The sequence below is a fragment of the Polypterus senegalus genome, chromosome 3, assembly GCF_016835505.1.
Source record: "Polypterus senegalus isolate Bchr_013 chromosome 3, ASM1683550v1, whole genome shotgun sequence".
In the NCBI taxonomy this organism is placed as follows: Eukaryota; Metazoa; Chordata; class Cladistia; order Polypteriformes; family Polypteridae; genus Polypterus; species Polypterus senegalus.
Genome location: NC_053156.1, coordinates 113,499,326 through 113,516,446, shown reverse-complemented (window position 1 = coordinate 113,516,446; position 17,121 = coordinate 113,499,326). Strand labels below are relative to the sequence as shown.

Genomic DNA, 17,121 nt, shown 5'->3' with positions numbered 1-17,121 from the left:
CAACACAATCCTCATAGCAAGCCCTGTCAGTGCCAGTCATTGCACTGAAGTCACCCAGGACCAGAGGAGTGTCACCTCGCAGGCACCCATCAACCACAGAGTGAAGTTGGAAATAAAATGTCTCCCTCACAGAATCAGCACTCACCGTGCTCAGAACATACACTGAAACAACAGACAAGGCACCCAGAAAGTGCCTTAATCCGAATCTTATAATATGCTCATTGAAAGGAGTGACATCGGACACCAGAAGGTGCCGATCCACCATAGCAACAGCTACTCCCCAAGTATGACAGCCATCAGAACAAACAGACCAATAAAAGATCTACCCATCTACAGAGATCTGGCCAGTCCCAGGTCAGCGCACCTCAGAGAGCGGCGTCACTGAAATGTGGAGTTTACGAAGCTCCTCCAACAACAGAGGATGGGCCGTCTCAAACTGGAACACGAGTGCTGCTGTAGAGTGGGCAATGCCTTAGCTCCACATCAGTTCCTATCCCCAAAAGGCCTGACCCCATTGGCTCTCTAACAGTTTTGACTCATCTGGTAATGAGGCTCCTGAAGGCTTCTCCTCATCAACTTCATAATGCGAACAGCATTTCTATGGGCGGCTTCAGCAGAACTAATCCCGCGTAGAGCAGAAAGAATTTCTCTCTGTTGTTTCAGAGCTACATGAAGTTTTTTTTTTTTTAACAGTGGCTGGAGTGCCAATCTTGCCACCAACTTCCAAGTCTTAATGTTAGTCTCAATGTCTTAATACCCAGGACTTGGGTTAGCTAAATTATTTATAAAACCCAAATGATCAAATGTGTTTCTGGTCAGTTTAATGAAGGTTCTTGAATTCAGGATTAAATAACAAATGCTGGCCAATGAAAGGTGCTCCTTTACATACAAAAGAAGAAAGAATAACACACTGTTTGTAATGCATTACATTTTATAGTAAGTGACGTAGTAACATATTTAGTTTTGGATTTTTTTTGTAAGTAGTGAGTAATGTAACTAATTTACTTTTAAAAGTAAGGTTACCCAACAATGGATATCATTAAACAAGCACAAGTCAAACATTGCAAGATGGAAAACAGTGTGAAAATTGTGATAGAAATATGACATTTCTGTATAATCCAGCTATTTTTATGCAGATGAATGCAAATGATTCTAGCAATTATACAAAATAATCACGGTTAGCTAGTAATTGTGACAGGCCTAGTTATAATATGAATTTTTATTGTAATTAAATGACAATGAGCTACAATACCTACAGTAACACTCCATTAAGCAAGAAACTGAACTGGCACGTTGATTGCAAAGGCTGATGAAGGAAAGAGGAAGAAGGGACATTTTTAAAGAATCTATTTCCAAGGGATAGTGGGAACCGAGATAAAATCATGCTGCAAAACTGAGAATACAGGTAGGTACCTGTAGGATACCTTACAAATGACTGCATGCAGAGCTGCCTTCATCTTCAAAGTTGGTGAACATGAGAAAGAGAAGTTATAGACAGGATCAGAAGGGAACTAAGAACAATGTGGTAAATAACTTACCTTAAGAACATACCCTAGTTGAAAGTAGAAGAAAAAAGAAAAAATGAAACTGGACCTCAGTGACTGTAACATCTGGAGCCAGGTATTATCACAAACATTTTTGAGAGTAAGAATAACTTGCTGCATACAAGACAGGAAAGAGGTGGGGTTGTCCGATATACAAAGCCAAACTACTGAAGGTAGGGGGGTGTGTGTGTGTGTGTGTGTGTGTGTGTGTGTGTGTTTAATTAGATTAATGTCTTCTGGGCGTGATGTTGTTTGTGAGATTACTATTAGTATTACTTAGGGCCTGTTCATCTACTGGGTGTAATGCAGTGATAGGTAGGGGTGTAGGCAGCGACTAAGCTATACCTTCATTAACTACTCAAAATATTTTTGCTCTTTCCTTTAATCGGTTGTCTCTATTGTTTCAAACATCTTCCAAGTGGCTAATCTAACAATCGTTTCCTGAAATGTTAACATACTTGGTTTAAAAGATCCACTGTTTTCAATTTTTTGTAGCATAAGAAAGTAGATATTGTTTTCCTACAGCAATCTAAACTTTTAACATAGGATTTATTTTTAAGTCTGTAACAAACACTACTATGTGACAGTAAGTGCTCAAACATGAAACAGTAAACAGTGAAATCTGCAAATTAAAACAACAGAATAGGGCTTAGACCCCCGGGGCCTGTTGTGTTATGTACCTGCAGAGATTATGAGAAGAAAAACAGCATTTTGTACTTGCATACTAAATCATCCCCATCATACCAGTCTTTATATCTGACATTCCTGACTAGACAAACTGTATAGACTTCAGGACTTTTTGGGTTGAACGCTGATGCAAATGCCTTAACCAGTTCTCTATTAGTATTGCTTCTGATTTAAGATTTGCAGGAAACTTCTGCCTAATTAACAACTTCTGTTAAAGAACACTGCTTTTATACACTTTACCATTGTTCTCAGTCATTAATTTATTGTTTACTATCCTGGGCCATCAGACTAGCAAAGCATGTGCACACCCAGACAATCCACAGCCACTTCAAGGACAGTGGTAATGTATGGCACATGTGGCAAGGCATCCAAGCTATCACCAGCTACAAAACAGTGATGCAGTGATGCTTCCCTTCCAGATGTGATGAACAAGTTCTATGCAAGGACTGAATTGCAGAACAATGTGGTGGCGAAGAAGACTACCCAGCCTACCAATGACCAAATACTGTGTCTGACTACAGCTGACATGAGGAAAACCTTACACAGAGTCAACCCACAGACGGCTGCTGGACCAGACAACATTCCTGGCAGAGTACTGAGGGATTGTGCAGATCAATTGGCAGATGTTCTCACCAACACCTTCAACATCTCCAGGGGCAATGCCACTGTTCCAACATGCTCCAAGTCTACTAACATTGTTACCATGATGAAGTGCTCAGTATCCTGCCTCAATGATTATCGTCATGTTGCATTCACACGCATCACCATAAAGTGTTTCGAGAGCCCAGTCATGATGCACATAAAGACCGTGCTACTCCCTTCAATGAACCCCCTGCAGGTCACATACCACAGAAACCAACTGGAAATGAAGGACACTTGCATGTGAATGTTGTTCAGAGACTTTAGTTCAGCATTTAATACAGTCATTCAGCACCTGACTGGAAAGCGAAGCCTGCTGGGCTTGAACGCCTCCCTCTGCAACTGGATACTAAATTTCCTGACTGAGAGACCTTAGTCGGTCAGTACTGGAAACAGCATCTCCAGCACCACCACAATGAGCACTGCTGATCCATGGGGCTGTGTGCATAGTTTGTTGCTGTTCACTTTACTGACTCATTACTGTGAGCAATGTACAGCTTCAACCACATCATCAAGTTCTCTCATCAGCAAAAAAGATGAGTCAGCACACCAAGAGGAAGTACAGTGGTTAATGGACTGGTGCAAAGTCAAAAACCTGTCTCTGAACGTAGATAAAACAAAGGATTGTTGTTGACTTCAGAAGAACTAGAAGTGACCATCTACGGCTCAAGAGTTGAGATCGACAAGATGTAATAATTGTATATGTTTAATATGCCACTGTGCTCTGTACAAATATTTTATAAACTACTTTTTCTTTCTACACACATGCACAACTAATACAAAGCCAGATTTAGCACTGGGGCTCATCATTTAGAACTGCTAGGCAAGCATTAGAAGACAAGACAGGGACAACTGCAAAATGAGCATTGTAAACTATTATTGTGTGCCAAAGTCAACATGAAACTGCATCATCTTTGCCTTGTTTGGAATGGCATGATTCACCTAAGTGGGGGCCTGCACATGAATAAAGAGTATAAAGCCTTGGAACATGGCCTGGCACACCTTTGAAGCCGACAGATGGATGGGCGATAACGTCATCCGATCCGGAAAATCCTTCCAATGCAGCAACGAAAATGGCAGACTCTATACATCAAGCCCCCACTCCCAAACTGAGTTCTTGTCATGGCTTTCTTCGTCTGTTATGCCGCGTAAGTCGTCATTAAAGAAAGCTAAGTTATTTCTCCTTTGCAATTTTCTACCACCGTATCACTAAGGGAGGGGTATAGCCTTTTTATCTATATAGTTTCAGGTTATGTAACATGCCACAATTTCAAAAGAATTTATTCCAATAAGGGAGCTAGCGGACCTGCTGGATACAAATGGCGACAAGGATGGAATTGTGGCTAAATTAATAACTGTATCATATTTATAACGTATCATATATTTAAGAAAAAATATGCTTCTAATAATGTTGGCACAGAAGGTCTCAGTCAGATACTGAGTATATCGGGATGGTCGTGCGCACAGTCATGGACTCCCATGGCCGAGTTATACTACTCTAAAATGGATGGGAATATTAATCCCGTGAAAGTGCAAGAGGCGGTCTTAGAACATGGGCTACAGTGCAGGGGCAAGAAAGAACAGATAGCTGCCGGTGAATTGGGATGGCTTCTGTTAATCGCATTATGCGGTTTGGACTTAACAGTCCAAAGTATAATTATAGAATGTGTGGAACTTAAATAGGAAATAGACAATTTACAAGAGAAACAAATTACCTCTTGAGAGTGCATGGAAAATACCAAGTCCCATTAGGACGAGTGGAAATTAAATGCACTGCTTTAGCACAGCTAAAATACGGAAACAAAAAAAAAAAAAAATACCCGTATCCTCTTTAAAAGTATAAGCCATAATGCAATGTGATTGGAATCCATAAACATTGTATGGAGCTGTATATCATTCTGATTAGTTAAGATGATGTCTGCGAGGAAAAAAGACGAAACTGACCCAGACGAGATAAACTGTAAAATAACAGTTTTGAAATTATAGACACGAGACCGGTTGTCTGGAATAAAGCGCAACACTCTGGTGGACAACATAGATTAATCAGCTGCCGTACGGATTTCCATAGCCTGCTAAAGAAAATAAGTGCCGTATTGGAGAATACCGTTATTCAAAAAGTTACACCGTTAACCATTTGAAAAGTTATGAACAACTGCGCGTTAAGAGTCGATGCATGCAGGCATGCGTTTATATTACCTTGTCATCAGACGAGTCACCCATGCAGCAGGGGTTGGCAGTCAGTTACTTAAAGATGAACAATGTCAATGCCGATAAAATCCATAAAGTCTCGATCGCGCTCACTAAAACAATTGTTGAAATCTTTAATGGCATAATAGCAGCTCGATATAATCCAAAATAAATGATTCGTCCGCCTGTTAAAAATGCAGTTTATGAGCTATGCAGCTGTTGTTGTGCCCAAAAGGTTAATGCAGCACCCTCCAACACTGATACACTAAGTGTCCTGAAATGTGTGTTAAACAAATGTTAATATACCATCCTACATTTCTGTAGGATATCAAAAACACACAGAAAGCTTAAAATTATTGACGTAACATGATAAATATTACTTAAATTACAAACATGCGCTATAAGCTAGTATTAAAAAGGAAACTGCAGACAGTGTACACAAATAGCACTAAAAATAAAGACCTCCAACTTAAATTGGAAAAAGAACAAATAAATTTGGTTGTACCTTTGCAATGAGAAGCATAGAACTTCTCACAGGACAAATAAATATGATTTTACATATATATATATTTGAAGCGATCTTGGGTGCTGCAACAGGACAATGACCCAAAAAACACCAGCAAATCCACCTCTGAATGGCTGAAGGAAAACAAAATGAAGACTTTGGAGTGGCCTAGTCAAAGTCCTGACCTGAATCCCAATTGAGATGCTATGGCATGACCTTAAAAAGGCGGTTCATGCTAGAAAACCCTCAAATAAAGCTGAATTACAGCAATTCTGCAAAGATGAGTGGGCCAAAATTCCTCCAGAGCGCTGTAAAAGACTCATTGCAAGTTATCGCAAACGTTTGATTGCAGTTACTGCTGCTAAGGGTGGCCCAACCAGTTATTAGGTTCAGGGAGCAATTACTTTTTCACACAGGGCCATGTAGGTTTGGATTTTTTTCTCCCTAAATAATAAAAACCATCATTTAAAAACTGCATTTTTTGTTTACTTGTGTTATATTTGACTAATGGTTAAATGTGTATGATGATCAGAAACATTTTGTGTGACAAACATGCAAAAGAATAAGAAATCAGGAAGGGGCAAATAGTTTTCACACCACTGTGTATACATATATATATATATATATATATATATATATATATATATATATATACACACATACATACATATATATATATATACATATTGTCACGCATGGGTCACAGATTTGCACAGAGACACAGTAGAAAACAGGAATTTTATTCAAACACTGCAAACAAACATTTGTTTCCTTTTTCAAAAGCTTAAACGTGCTCCATGACAAGTCAGAGATGACAGTTCCGCTAGGAGCAGAGAATGTCAGAGAGAGAGAGATAAAAGCAAAACAATCAATTCCAAAACTGACAGGCGCTGCACAAGGCTTTTAAGCTGGCGGAGTACCACGCGAGGTTTGTATTACGCGTTATAGTGCAAGGATAAGGAACAATGTGAGGGTAGTCAGTGTTTCAGGGGTTGTGGTTTTCCCAGGGGCGTCTGTATCTTCTTGGCGTGCAATCAGCCCTCCAGCTCACAATATATATACATATATAAAACTGGGTTAAAGTAAATAAAAATGTTGCCACTTTTGTTTAAAACTAGTCATAAACGTGCAAAACATTTTTTCATTCAAACCGTGATCAAGTTTTTATAATAATAGAAGACAAGGGAGACAATTTTCTTGCAAGAAGCAGAATGTGCCTCATGTGCATGAATGGAGGTTGTGTATTTCAGGAACTATTACGGTAAAGTGTGTGGGGACGCAGTGGTTAGCACACTTGCCCGGCGATGGGAAGTAAAGGTTCAAGCTTATATGTTTTTTTTGTCAAGTCAGTATATTCACTGTGTTTGAATAGCTTTTTCTGGGAATGCTTTCTTGTTGTGGAATTGTGCCGCATGATTTCCCGATGGTTGGATTCATCTTGTTGCCGCTGAATCGGTTCGCCACAGAGTTTCAATGATCTGGAGACCAGCGCCATATGAAACTGAGCTGGATGTGCCCCTAATTTGACGAAAATAATACCAGCTTGTGTCATGAGAAGTTGTTTGATTGTCATGATAAGCCGTGATAAGTATATAAGCATGAAGGGAAAGGACCGCACACGTACCGGTCCCGGGACATAACAGCGGTTCAAAAACGTTACAGTAATGTGTGCATGCCCATCTGCCATGCATCTCGACACACTACCCATCAAATGAAACTTCAAAGTCTCGTCTTTCCGATGATATAAACCATTTTGACACACAACAACCACAGCACTGACACTAAAGCCTTTTTTACAGAGAAGTACATACTTTTAAGAGTTGACTGTGCCTACCTTTGAAGACCCCCTGCAAGTCAAACATCAATATTTCCGAGCAGTATTGATCCCATTGTGTCCGTAAGGCTCCAGCGAATATAATCCAGTAAAACGATTTAGGTCCAAAACACACGATATATTCTCAAAGGGACAAAAACTCCAGAAAACGTTTCATAACTTGAGACCACCTAAGTAATTACGACGGGTCTGGGGTTGACTGGCACCTCGTATAGCCAACCAGTGTCACAGAAAGCTTGCAGGGTGACGTATAGCTCTGAACGCTGGTAGAATCTACCAGTATGATTGGACACTGTGACTGACACTCAAAACTTACAGCCAATGAGCAGCCGAGCATTTTGATATGTAACTTGCTATACTAACTTGTAAAAACGATCGGGGCTGCGTGAAGGTGGCATTTGTGCCAGTCTGCAGAGTTGGTGCGTGGTTGTTTATTGTGATTTCGCCAAGTTTTTTCGCAGTTTAAATGTGAATAAAAGTAGAAGTTTAAACGTAAATAAACGCTCGATTAAATAATAGATGCATGTACGCGTTGCAAAAGTATTCAACCGGCAACCGCGAGGTATAATGGGAGAGAGCGACGTGCCACGCCCTTGTGCTTTCTGCTTGCTAGTGATTGCTGCCATCAAGTGGCACATGGAAAAACGCTGAGATGTGTTGTAACAGTTTGTAAAAGAAATATATATAGTTTGTGTGCATTTTATAAAAAAAGTAAAAAATAAAATATATTTATATTTTTGGCCCATAACTTGTATTGACTATTTTTACATAGAAATGTGTATTTTTGATTGTTTTTATTATGGAACATGAATTTCCATAACTAATAGAGTGACACTGTGTGTAGATATAGATTCCTTTAGGTGTAAGCTTTCAGTAGAGCCCTCATTGATATATGTGGGTTGAAGCATTCAAAAGTTATTACACTTTTTCCATATGTTCCAAAATGTGGATAATGGTCCCTCTAAAAAGCCCCTGGGCATGCCCACATAAAAACTGGTGTAAAAATGTCATTTTTACAGGTATTCTTTTCAAAATAATGAAATGTGAGTAGTCAACAAGTTATTCTGTTGGTACATAGTGTGTTTCTGTCCCCACCTACCTACTACAGCTTTATTTTCCTTTATTTTCATAAAAAAACTTAGGTGAGAACAAAGAAATTCGTTTTTTTTGTGAGTTCTAATGTGCATAACTTTTGATCAGTCACACCTACAGTGATTCTGACTACTAAGGGTGAAACTAGAGAATGTTACCTTTACAAAGAGACCAAACGTGTTTATACTCCAGATAGTTCAATAACAGCAATGATTCTAATTTGGAGAGGTCGAATTACAAGCGATTTAGCAAAAATGACCCCGAATGATAAGGGGTTAAGTGTGTTAAACTTAATTAAAAAAAAAGCACAACCTCGAGTGAGTTTATATGACGTGTGATAGAGATCTCTGTGAATGAACTGCAGTTGTAAAAGAAAATGTGAGTATGAGAATATGTTTTGTTAAACAGAATGTATAAGAATATGTAATATTTAAAAGAATGAAGCAGTTGCTAAGTGTGTAGGACTGACTGCAAAGATGAAAGGCTGCTGTTAAGAGAGAGTGGAGGCTGTCCTTTGTGAAAAAGCTGCTTTCTCCAGTGTGCTGAATGTTTTCTGATGAACTTCTGCCTTAGCCAAGTAAACTACTTGGGAATGAAGTAGAATAAAATCTACTTTAAAAATATAAAAAAGATTAAATACTCTAATTTAGAGTTTGGGGGAGCAGATGCTCTCATATGTCATTATTTGTATGTGTCTATTAAAAGTCTGTGCTTCTTTATCTGTCATTTGACTTATCAATGATGTGAAGCGGATCCCAAAGATGGGGGACACCCCACATAGTAAAATAGTAATAGGGGATCATATCTAAATTTTATACACAGTAATACATGGGAATATATAAAAAATGCTATAGCAAGTAAAGTCAAAAGAGATAATAAGAATAATATTAATTGGTGTTGGTAATCCATCCTACACTATTCAGTGAACCTGGAATGTCATTGATGAAGCCTAGAAACAGATGCAGTGTTAAATAAAGAATGACCTACTGACCCTGCTGAAGCTTTAACTGAAGCCAGAAGGACAGCTGTAGTGTGGTCAGTTAGGAATTAAAAGATCTGAATTTCAATAAAGTATTAAGCATAAAAGATATGTAACTTCAAAACTATAGATGTTCTTTTTCTCCAGATTCAGCAAACATCCTGTGACCAATGGATGAAACACATGGGATATTCCTATACAAGCTGCAAAAAATAGTTTAATAGCATGTTTAGGCAGAGAAATTAGACGTAATCAGACAAACGGGTGGTGAATGTTTGCTTATCAATCATAGATTCATGAACAGCAATTATTGGAATTATTTCCGTGCATGCTGATTAGTTGTTCAAGTGTAAGAGTGTAACATCCTGTATAATAAAATGTTTAAATGATAAAAATAATTGTAAGTGCAAACAGGCTAAATGTTGCTATATTAAACTAGACTAATGTCTTTCTGTAGTCTTCATATACACTACAGTGAAGAGGGTTTACATATTTTGATGTATGAAAAAGTATTATTAAGACTTCAGTAATAATGAAATGTATTAGAACTGAAATACATGCATTCATAATTTTATGAAGATTTATTGTTACATCAATGTATTAAGGTTAGTGCTCAGTGATAATGCACATAGCTGAATGGATTGTTAAGTCAGTTATACATCAGGAAATTTGTTATATGGGAATAATTCAAATGTTTACCCTTAGTTTATATAAAGTGTGTTATTGTAATATCTTAAAGACATTTAAGAGATTTGTCTCTTGATAAGATAAGCTACAGTTTGTTATAAAGTATAGATTTTATTTTAGACAAAAATGAATACATTTAAGTTTGAATATGTAACATCTTGTTATAATTTAAGACACCTGTGATGAATAACTGATACAATGTGTTTATTTTGTTTAGTGTATTATCCTACTGAAGAAACGTTTTCACTAGCCTGGTTAAAATGTAATAACTTGCCATATTAATTTATCTCTAACTGTTATTTATGATTTAAGATATGAGACTGGGAACTGAGTCTGGGATTTCCATTAATAGTTCTGTATATTGTATTATACATATGTTTGATAAAGTATTGTTTTATATTATGTATTTGCTCTAACCTTCATCCTTCTTTATTTAGCATAGCAAGTATTTCAGTTTTGCCATTCAATTTAGTGGTTGTTGAAACCTCTCCAACTCAGTGGTGGTGCTTTATCAATGAAGAAAAGGTGGTGTTCTACAAACGAAGATTTAAAGTGACTGTACTAATGACTCTTGGTCTGCTGCACATACCTGATAACAGCTGGTGAAGAGATAAGTTGCTTATCCAGAATGGAAGAAGTGTGGAATCAAACAAAGATTGTACGTCCAGCTAAGTAAATCTGATACCATGATATGGTTATGCATATATTTGTTGCAGAAACAAAGTTTTTATGGATTTTAACACAAACAGACTGTGAAATGCCACTGAGGTAAAGAAATGAGATGACAACTGTTTAAGGCAAGGACTCCCATGACTGACTGCTGTATCCAGTGCAGGACTGAAGTGGTGTTCCTCTGCTGAATGGAGAGTCACCATGTGTTCATTTCATTAGCTCTGTACTGGCAATCAGATTGTTTAGTTTATGTTCCAGTAATGGCGAAGACTATTTAGTTCCTGTACCAGCCTAACGTTTGTTCAGAGGGATCTGCAAAGCTACCAAGCAAAAGACTTTGTCTACAAACCACTGGGTTGGACATGGCATGTATATAGTAAGTTTAGTATATATTTCAAAGTGTTATAAGAGGGGCTCAAGAGTATGAGGATATGCATAATTTACCACCAATGATATAAATTGTACTCTGAAAGGGAAGAGAACATCCCACATACAAGAAAAGGCGATAAAAAAAGAACAAGAGGATGCAACATTGACAAGCTTCTGTTCCAAGACCGCCTCTTGCCCCAGAAAAGAAAACTCAGTCAGTGTCAGGCACCCCTTCAATGTAATAGGAGCCACAGCATAGAGAGAACAGTGTACATTGCAACAGGTACACATGTCGTAAATGTAGGAAGGGCAGTCCTTGGGTGTGTGGGAACTGTTAACATCTGAATTTGATGATTGCATATAGTGCAAAACTGATTTCTCTGTACTATTCTTTCCTCTGCATGTTCCGGAGTATAAAAGGAACACCACCATGCACCAAAATGTGGAGATTGGGCAAGATTGGAAAAAAAAAGAAAAAAACGTGGTGACTGATTACAACCGCAAGAAGGTATTCGAATGAATATGAACAATATGAATAATGTTGTATCATTGCCACAGTGTTTTCCGAAATGTATTATATAGGTCATAAAATGAATTATTCCAAATATCATGTATACCTATGTCTCTCTTTTTAGTCAGTGCGGCTTTGACATCATGGACCATAAGGTGCATACTAATTCACTGTGAGCAGGAACACTCAATAAAACTGGAAAAAAAACTCAAGCGACAGTGAGATACGAAGAAGGCAGATTCACTAGCGTTTCGTGTGTCAGCTTTTACAGTATCCTCCCAGATCAGAGAATTTCCAGTTCCATTGTCTCAAAACATCACTCACATCTACAGTTATTCCCAGTTTCAGATAAAAACTAATAGCTTCAGATCTAAGGTGGGTTTGGTGTTGTATCATGATTGTGACTGGGAGAATAAAAGTAAAAAAAACGCTAATTTTTACAAGTACTGTAAATTTACACTGGTTGTTACAGACACAAATCGAATGTATGTTTTTATTATATATTACTAATAATAAGAGCAGCTCACTACTCAAAACTGTAAATTTGCGAGGGAGCTGGTTTCGAACTTACAACCTCTGGATTATAATTCAGCAGTTCTTACCGCTGCACCACAGAACCTGTCGTATTGCACTTGCACCTTTTGTGAAAGTGTTTATTTGATTTTTGGCCATTAGCCTTCACACATTATGCAGTTTATGTCTATATTTTGTCATTTTTTACTAAAACATGAAGAACGTTTCTGTTTTAACGATGTGTTTACATTGATTGTTGTAGACACAGAACACACATGAAATGCATGTGTTCCAAATAACAATCTATTATTTCCCTTCTAAAACTCGAGCACTTCACTCTAAGATAATCAAGTCTTGAACTGGGAGAACTCCTTGCCCTTTTTCACGGTGGTGGGGGAATGGTATAGGAGGTAGCTTGCTGCTTGTGTTGATCGACACATTTACAAGATAAAAGATGCCGACAGAGAGGTGCGAAGGGATTTAAGGTGGGCCGGATTTACGAGTTTTTTCATTGGCTTTGGTAATTCTAGTGTTAAATATGCTGATACTTCTATGGAAGGTGTCCTCAATCACAGTCCTGGAGGGCCGCAGTGGCTGCAGGTTTTTGCTCCAACCCAATTGCTTAATAAGAAGCACTTATTGCTCAAGTAACACTTCTGCTTCACTTTAGTTGTCTCACTCGTTAAGATTTTGAACCCATATTGCTTATTTTAGTCTTAAACAGCCATATTCTTGGTTTTTAATTGCTCCTAATTAGCAAGAACATGCAAATGACAAAAGAGACCAGCATTTCTCCATTTAGCTTGTTACCATTTACACCTGTGTGTAATCATGCACTATTGGGTTAAATAAAATACTTGGAAGGAAATTGAAGAGGAAAAGGTGAAGGACTGAGAATTACTCATTCATTTTAGCCTTCAAATCATTTGGATGATATCCTTAGAAAGGGAAAGAAAATCCAGGATATAAGAATTACCTGACATAGCAGAGTTAAAACACTAACAAGCCATGAAATTAAATTATTGGCAAGAATTGCTTTCTAATTAAGCAACCAGGTTAGAAAAAAAACCTGCTGCCACTGCGGCCATCCAGGACTGTAATTGAGGACCCCTGCTCTATGGCATAAATCATTTGTGCAAAATGGGTGGTGTGGCAGCTCTTGTCATTTTATACCAATTTAAGAGTAAGCCGATTAATACTCGATGTAACATCATTTAAAAGACACACGACATGCTACGTTAATTATATTAATTTGTCCTACTCCCAAAATGATGTCAAACTTTCTGTCTAAACTGCTTACTTTTGTGTCAGGTATCTATATTGCTGTGCTTCTGCTGTACTTGCACTTTAATGTAAAAGTGATCATTAACTGTTCTTTTGCTAATGAGTTTCTAGCTGGTCTTGAGTGTTTAAACTTAACCCAACACATTATTTTCCCCACTCATATTCATGTTAACTTGATGTGCTCCTATCTTTCTTGATGATAGTTATTATTAATTACAAATAAGTGTTTTTAGTATTGTTAATGGGTTATTTTTAAAAACATGCGCATTATTATTAGTATTTTAATACATGTTTTTGGGAATGGACCAAAACTGATTTACTATAAACGTACATCCTAATATGTACTAAAGGGTACATCTTTAGCAGAATGCAAAGATTTTACATATATGATAATGCATTTATCACCATTGTGGTAACTAATTTTAATAAATTCTGTCATAAGAGTTAAGGCAAATTTCATAATTAACACAGGAATTGTGAATTATATGCTTTTTTACATACAAACATGAAGAAGAAAAAAAAAATCAGACTTTTTGGTTATTCTCTACAATGCAGGTTTGTTACACATTTCATGTCTGTTAAATATCTAATAGCAGAAGACTGTATGATTATTTTTACTCAATGTGCATAATTAAAAATAATGTTACCTTTAGTCCAGATGTATGTGCAAAATACGCTTCAGGGCTCTGTGAGTGATAGAGAGATCCATGGCCAACACAACCCCAGGGTGCTCTAATAGTTAATCTACCACAATCAAACATATTTCCAGATCTGTAACGGTACTTTGCTGCTTCATTGACAATCTAAAAAAAAAAAAAGAATAAAGTACCAAAACAATACAAAAAATAAAAAGAAAGTAATACTAAAATCAGCTTTTGCAAATGGACACAACGTTGATGAGCAGCTGAATGATACTGACATAATATCCCCCCGCCTCCGACTATCCATTTAATAAACCTTAAACAAATATAATTTTAGGGTTTTGGGTAGGAAAAATCTATTCCAGAAATATCAACTACCCATATATCACAGGACACATGCACATACACACTACTTTCAGTCATACATTCCTGTTTAATACATGTGGGAAGTTACAATTAATGGATAAGAACATGTGTGTAAATACAGTTCTTACAGAAAAGATGCTAATATGTTGTCAGCAATTCCTGAACTACTTTATTAAAAACTGGCTATTTTTCTTTTAATTCAATCCCAATAAGAAAAAAACACAAAAAAAAAAAAAATGCATTAGTTACTATACTCCTGCTCCTCAAAGATTAAAACAGTGGTACACAACCTCTATATACAAAATATATGTCATCTCCCAATTATCATCCCAGAATGCTAATTATATACGATATATAGGAAGAGTTTGTGATGTCCCCCTTGCAAAATAAAATAAAATTATACTAATATTTATATTTCAATTTCCAGCGAAACTACTGAAGACCTTATTTAAATATAATATGTTAAAATTTGTACTTGTTCACCTGATCAAAAGCAGGGAAGATGTAGTCCGCAAACTGGATTTCTGCAATAGCAGTTGCTCCTGTAGCTGCAATACCTATTCCAAAACCTACAATGCCTTGTTCACAAAGTGGTGTATTAAAAACTCTGTCCTTTCCTGTAAAGAAAAATGTTACATGAAAATAAAAACTATTTTAGCAAATACACAAGTATAACATTAAATACTAAAAGAATAAATGAAAGCTAACAATCTATGGAAACAGCAGATCATAAGCCAACCATATTTTATCATCATTCTCCTTACAAGGATATTAAGACTATTTATTGTAGTGTATAGGTATATTCAAGTTGTTTAACCACAAAACAGTTCACAAAGAAAACTAACAACAATGCACAGAGTTACAAAGTCAAATAAATGCAAAATTTAAATAAAAAAAATTATATTAAATGCATAATACAATATTAACATTCCTTTTATCGCCTGCTGAATGCAGTGCACATAGCATCAAAGCATGACCCTGATTTACATTAAAGCTTCAGTAAATACGAAATGAAGAATGATACACAACATGCTATATATGTTGTAGGTGTTGGAGATGCTTATATTCACTTGTACATAGTACAATCAATTTCTTACTTGCAAGTTTTCTCAGAATAGTTACAAAAATGACACACTAACAATAAACCCATAAATCAAAGAAAGCATACATAGAATGCAATATTCATACTGTATATATGCATAAACACAACTGGTGCAATGTTGTAGATCTCTAGTTTTTGTTGAAATTTAAGCAACTGAAGTCCAGTGTGTAACCAGAAATGGTACAAAGGTAAGTGGTAAACAGCTATAGGTTTTAAAAATAGTTATACAAAAAGGTCTTTGTTACGGAACAAGTAATAGGTTAAAAACTTAATAAAAACTGATGGAAACAATTTCTAGAGGTGTCCCAACTTTTGTTAATTACTTAAACCCTGTGTCTGTGTAAAAGTAGTGTTGGCACAAACAGTATTTCTACCCCTGAAGCATTATATGGACAATATCACACTGAATATTGTTATCATAATGGCAAGAAAAATGTAATTAACAAAAGAAGGCAGACCTAAAAAAAAAAAAAAAAAAGTGTAGGTCTTTTCTTTAGATAAACTGCAAATAAAGGCATATTTCCTGTACAATCAAAAGGAGATGGAAACTGAAAGTTTCTGACAAGTTTCTGAGAGTTGACAGCTCGTGTGGCATTAATTTCAAAGGACAGTGGTGGAAGTAATAAATGGATAGGACTGGAGGGCTTTGCTGGGCTGAATTGCCTGTTCTCGTCTAGAGTGTTCAAATGTTCTAAAGTGAGTTTCACTTTCAACTGTAAAGAGAAGACTTTAAGGTGTAAAGTCTGACAGGTTGAGTAGTAGTAAGAAAGTGACTGGTAAGGTTGTTAAATAAGAAAAAAATGCATGCCTGGGCCAGGAACCATCACCAATCTCAAAAGTACAGTACTGTGAAATTAAACCACAGAACAAATAAACAATTGGAGATATAGATAATGCACCACTATACTCCAGCGAGAAGCCTATTACACAAGGTGTTGACACTCAAAAATTTGTACAAATGCACACACAAAATTATATACAATATACATTCACAAGTACAGGTGAAATTTCTTTACAATGAATATTGTTACAACAAAATTTATTTTTATGATCCCAACAGTTTTCCCCATATGACAAAGTCTATAGAAATCTTGTTACTATGAAATACATTCAGCAGATACTTTCGTTACAACGAAGTGCCCAAAAGACTTTGAAATGCCTGAATGAATCTTCCACAGAGCAGTTAGTTCTGTGGTCGCAGATCATTTGTGCACAACGATCCCCAAACACAAACACTGTAAATTTTTCTCATTCTTTGAACTTTCCTCAAACGCTTTTTTGCTGTTTGTTTTCTATGGTTTCCAGTAATACCTTTTGCTTATTTTTCGTCAACATTTAAAAAAAAAAAAAAAACCCATTGGAACTTAACTCATTGTCACCCTCCTATAGAAATGGCAGATGCGAATTCAAGAAACATTACTATTATTGCGTCAATCATTCAGGTAAAAGCAAACTCACTGTTGTGAGGTTTCTGAACTCTTTTGGGACCTCACCCAACGAGACGACACT

At 36.7% G+C, this 17,121-nt stretch overlaps 1 protein-coding gene across 1 annotated transcript in view; it reads right to left on the bottom strand.

Moving 5' to 3' along the window:
* bckdhb (branched chain keto acid dehydrogenase E1 subunit beta) overlaps positions 1-17,121 on the bottom strand; it is a 229,741-nt gene that overhangs the window by 147,256 nt on the left and 65,364 nt on the right. Inside the window, exons 4-5 of the mRNA XM_039747830.1 lie at positions 14,994-15,127; positions 14,151-14,306 (exon numbers count right to left, since the gene is read on the bottom strand). Coding sequence (XP_039603764.1) covers positions 14,151-14,306; positions 14,994-15,127 — 290 coding nt within the window. The remainder of the gene's footprint in view (positions 1-14,150; positions 14,307-14,993; positions 15,128-17,121) is intronic.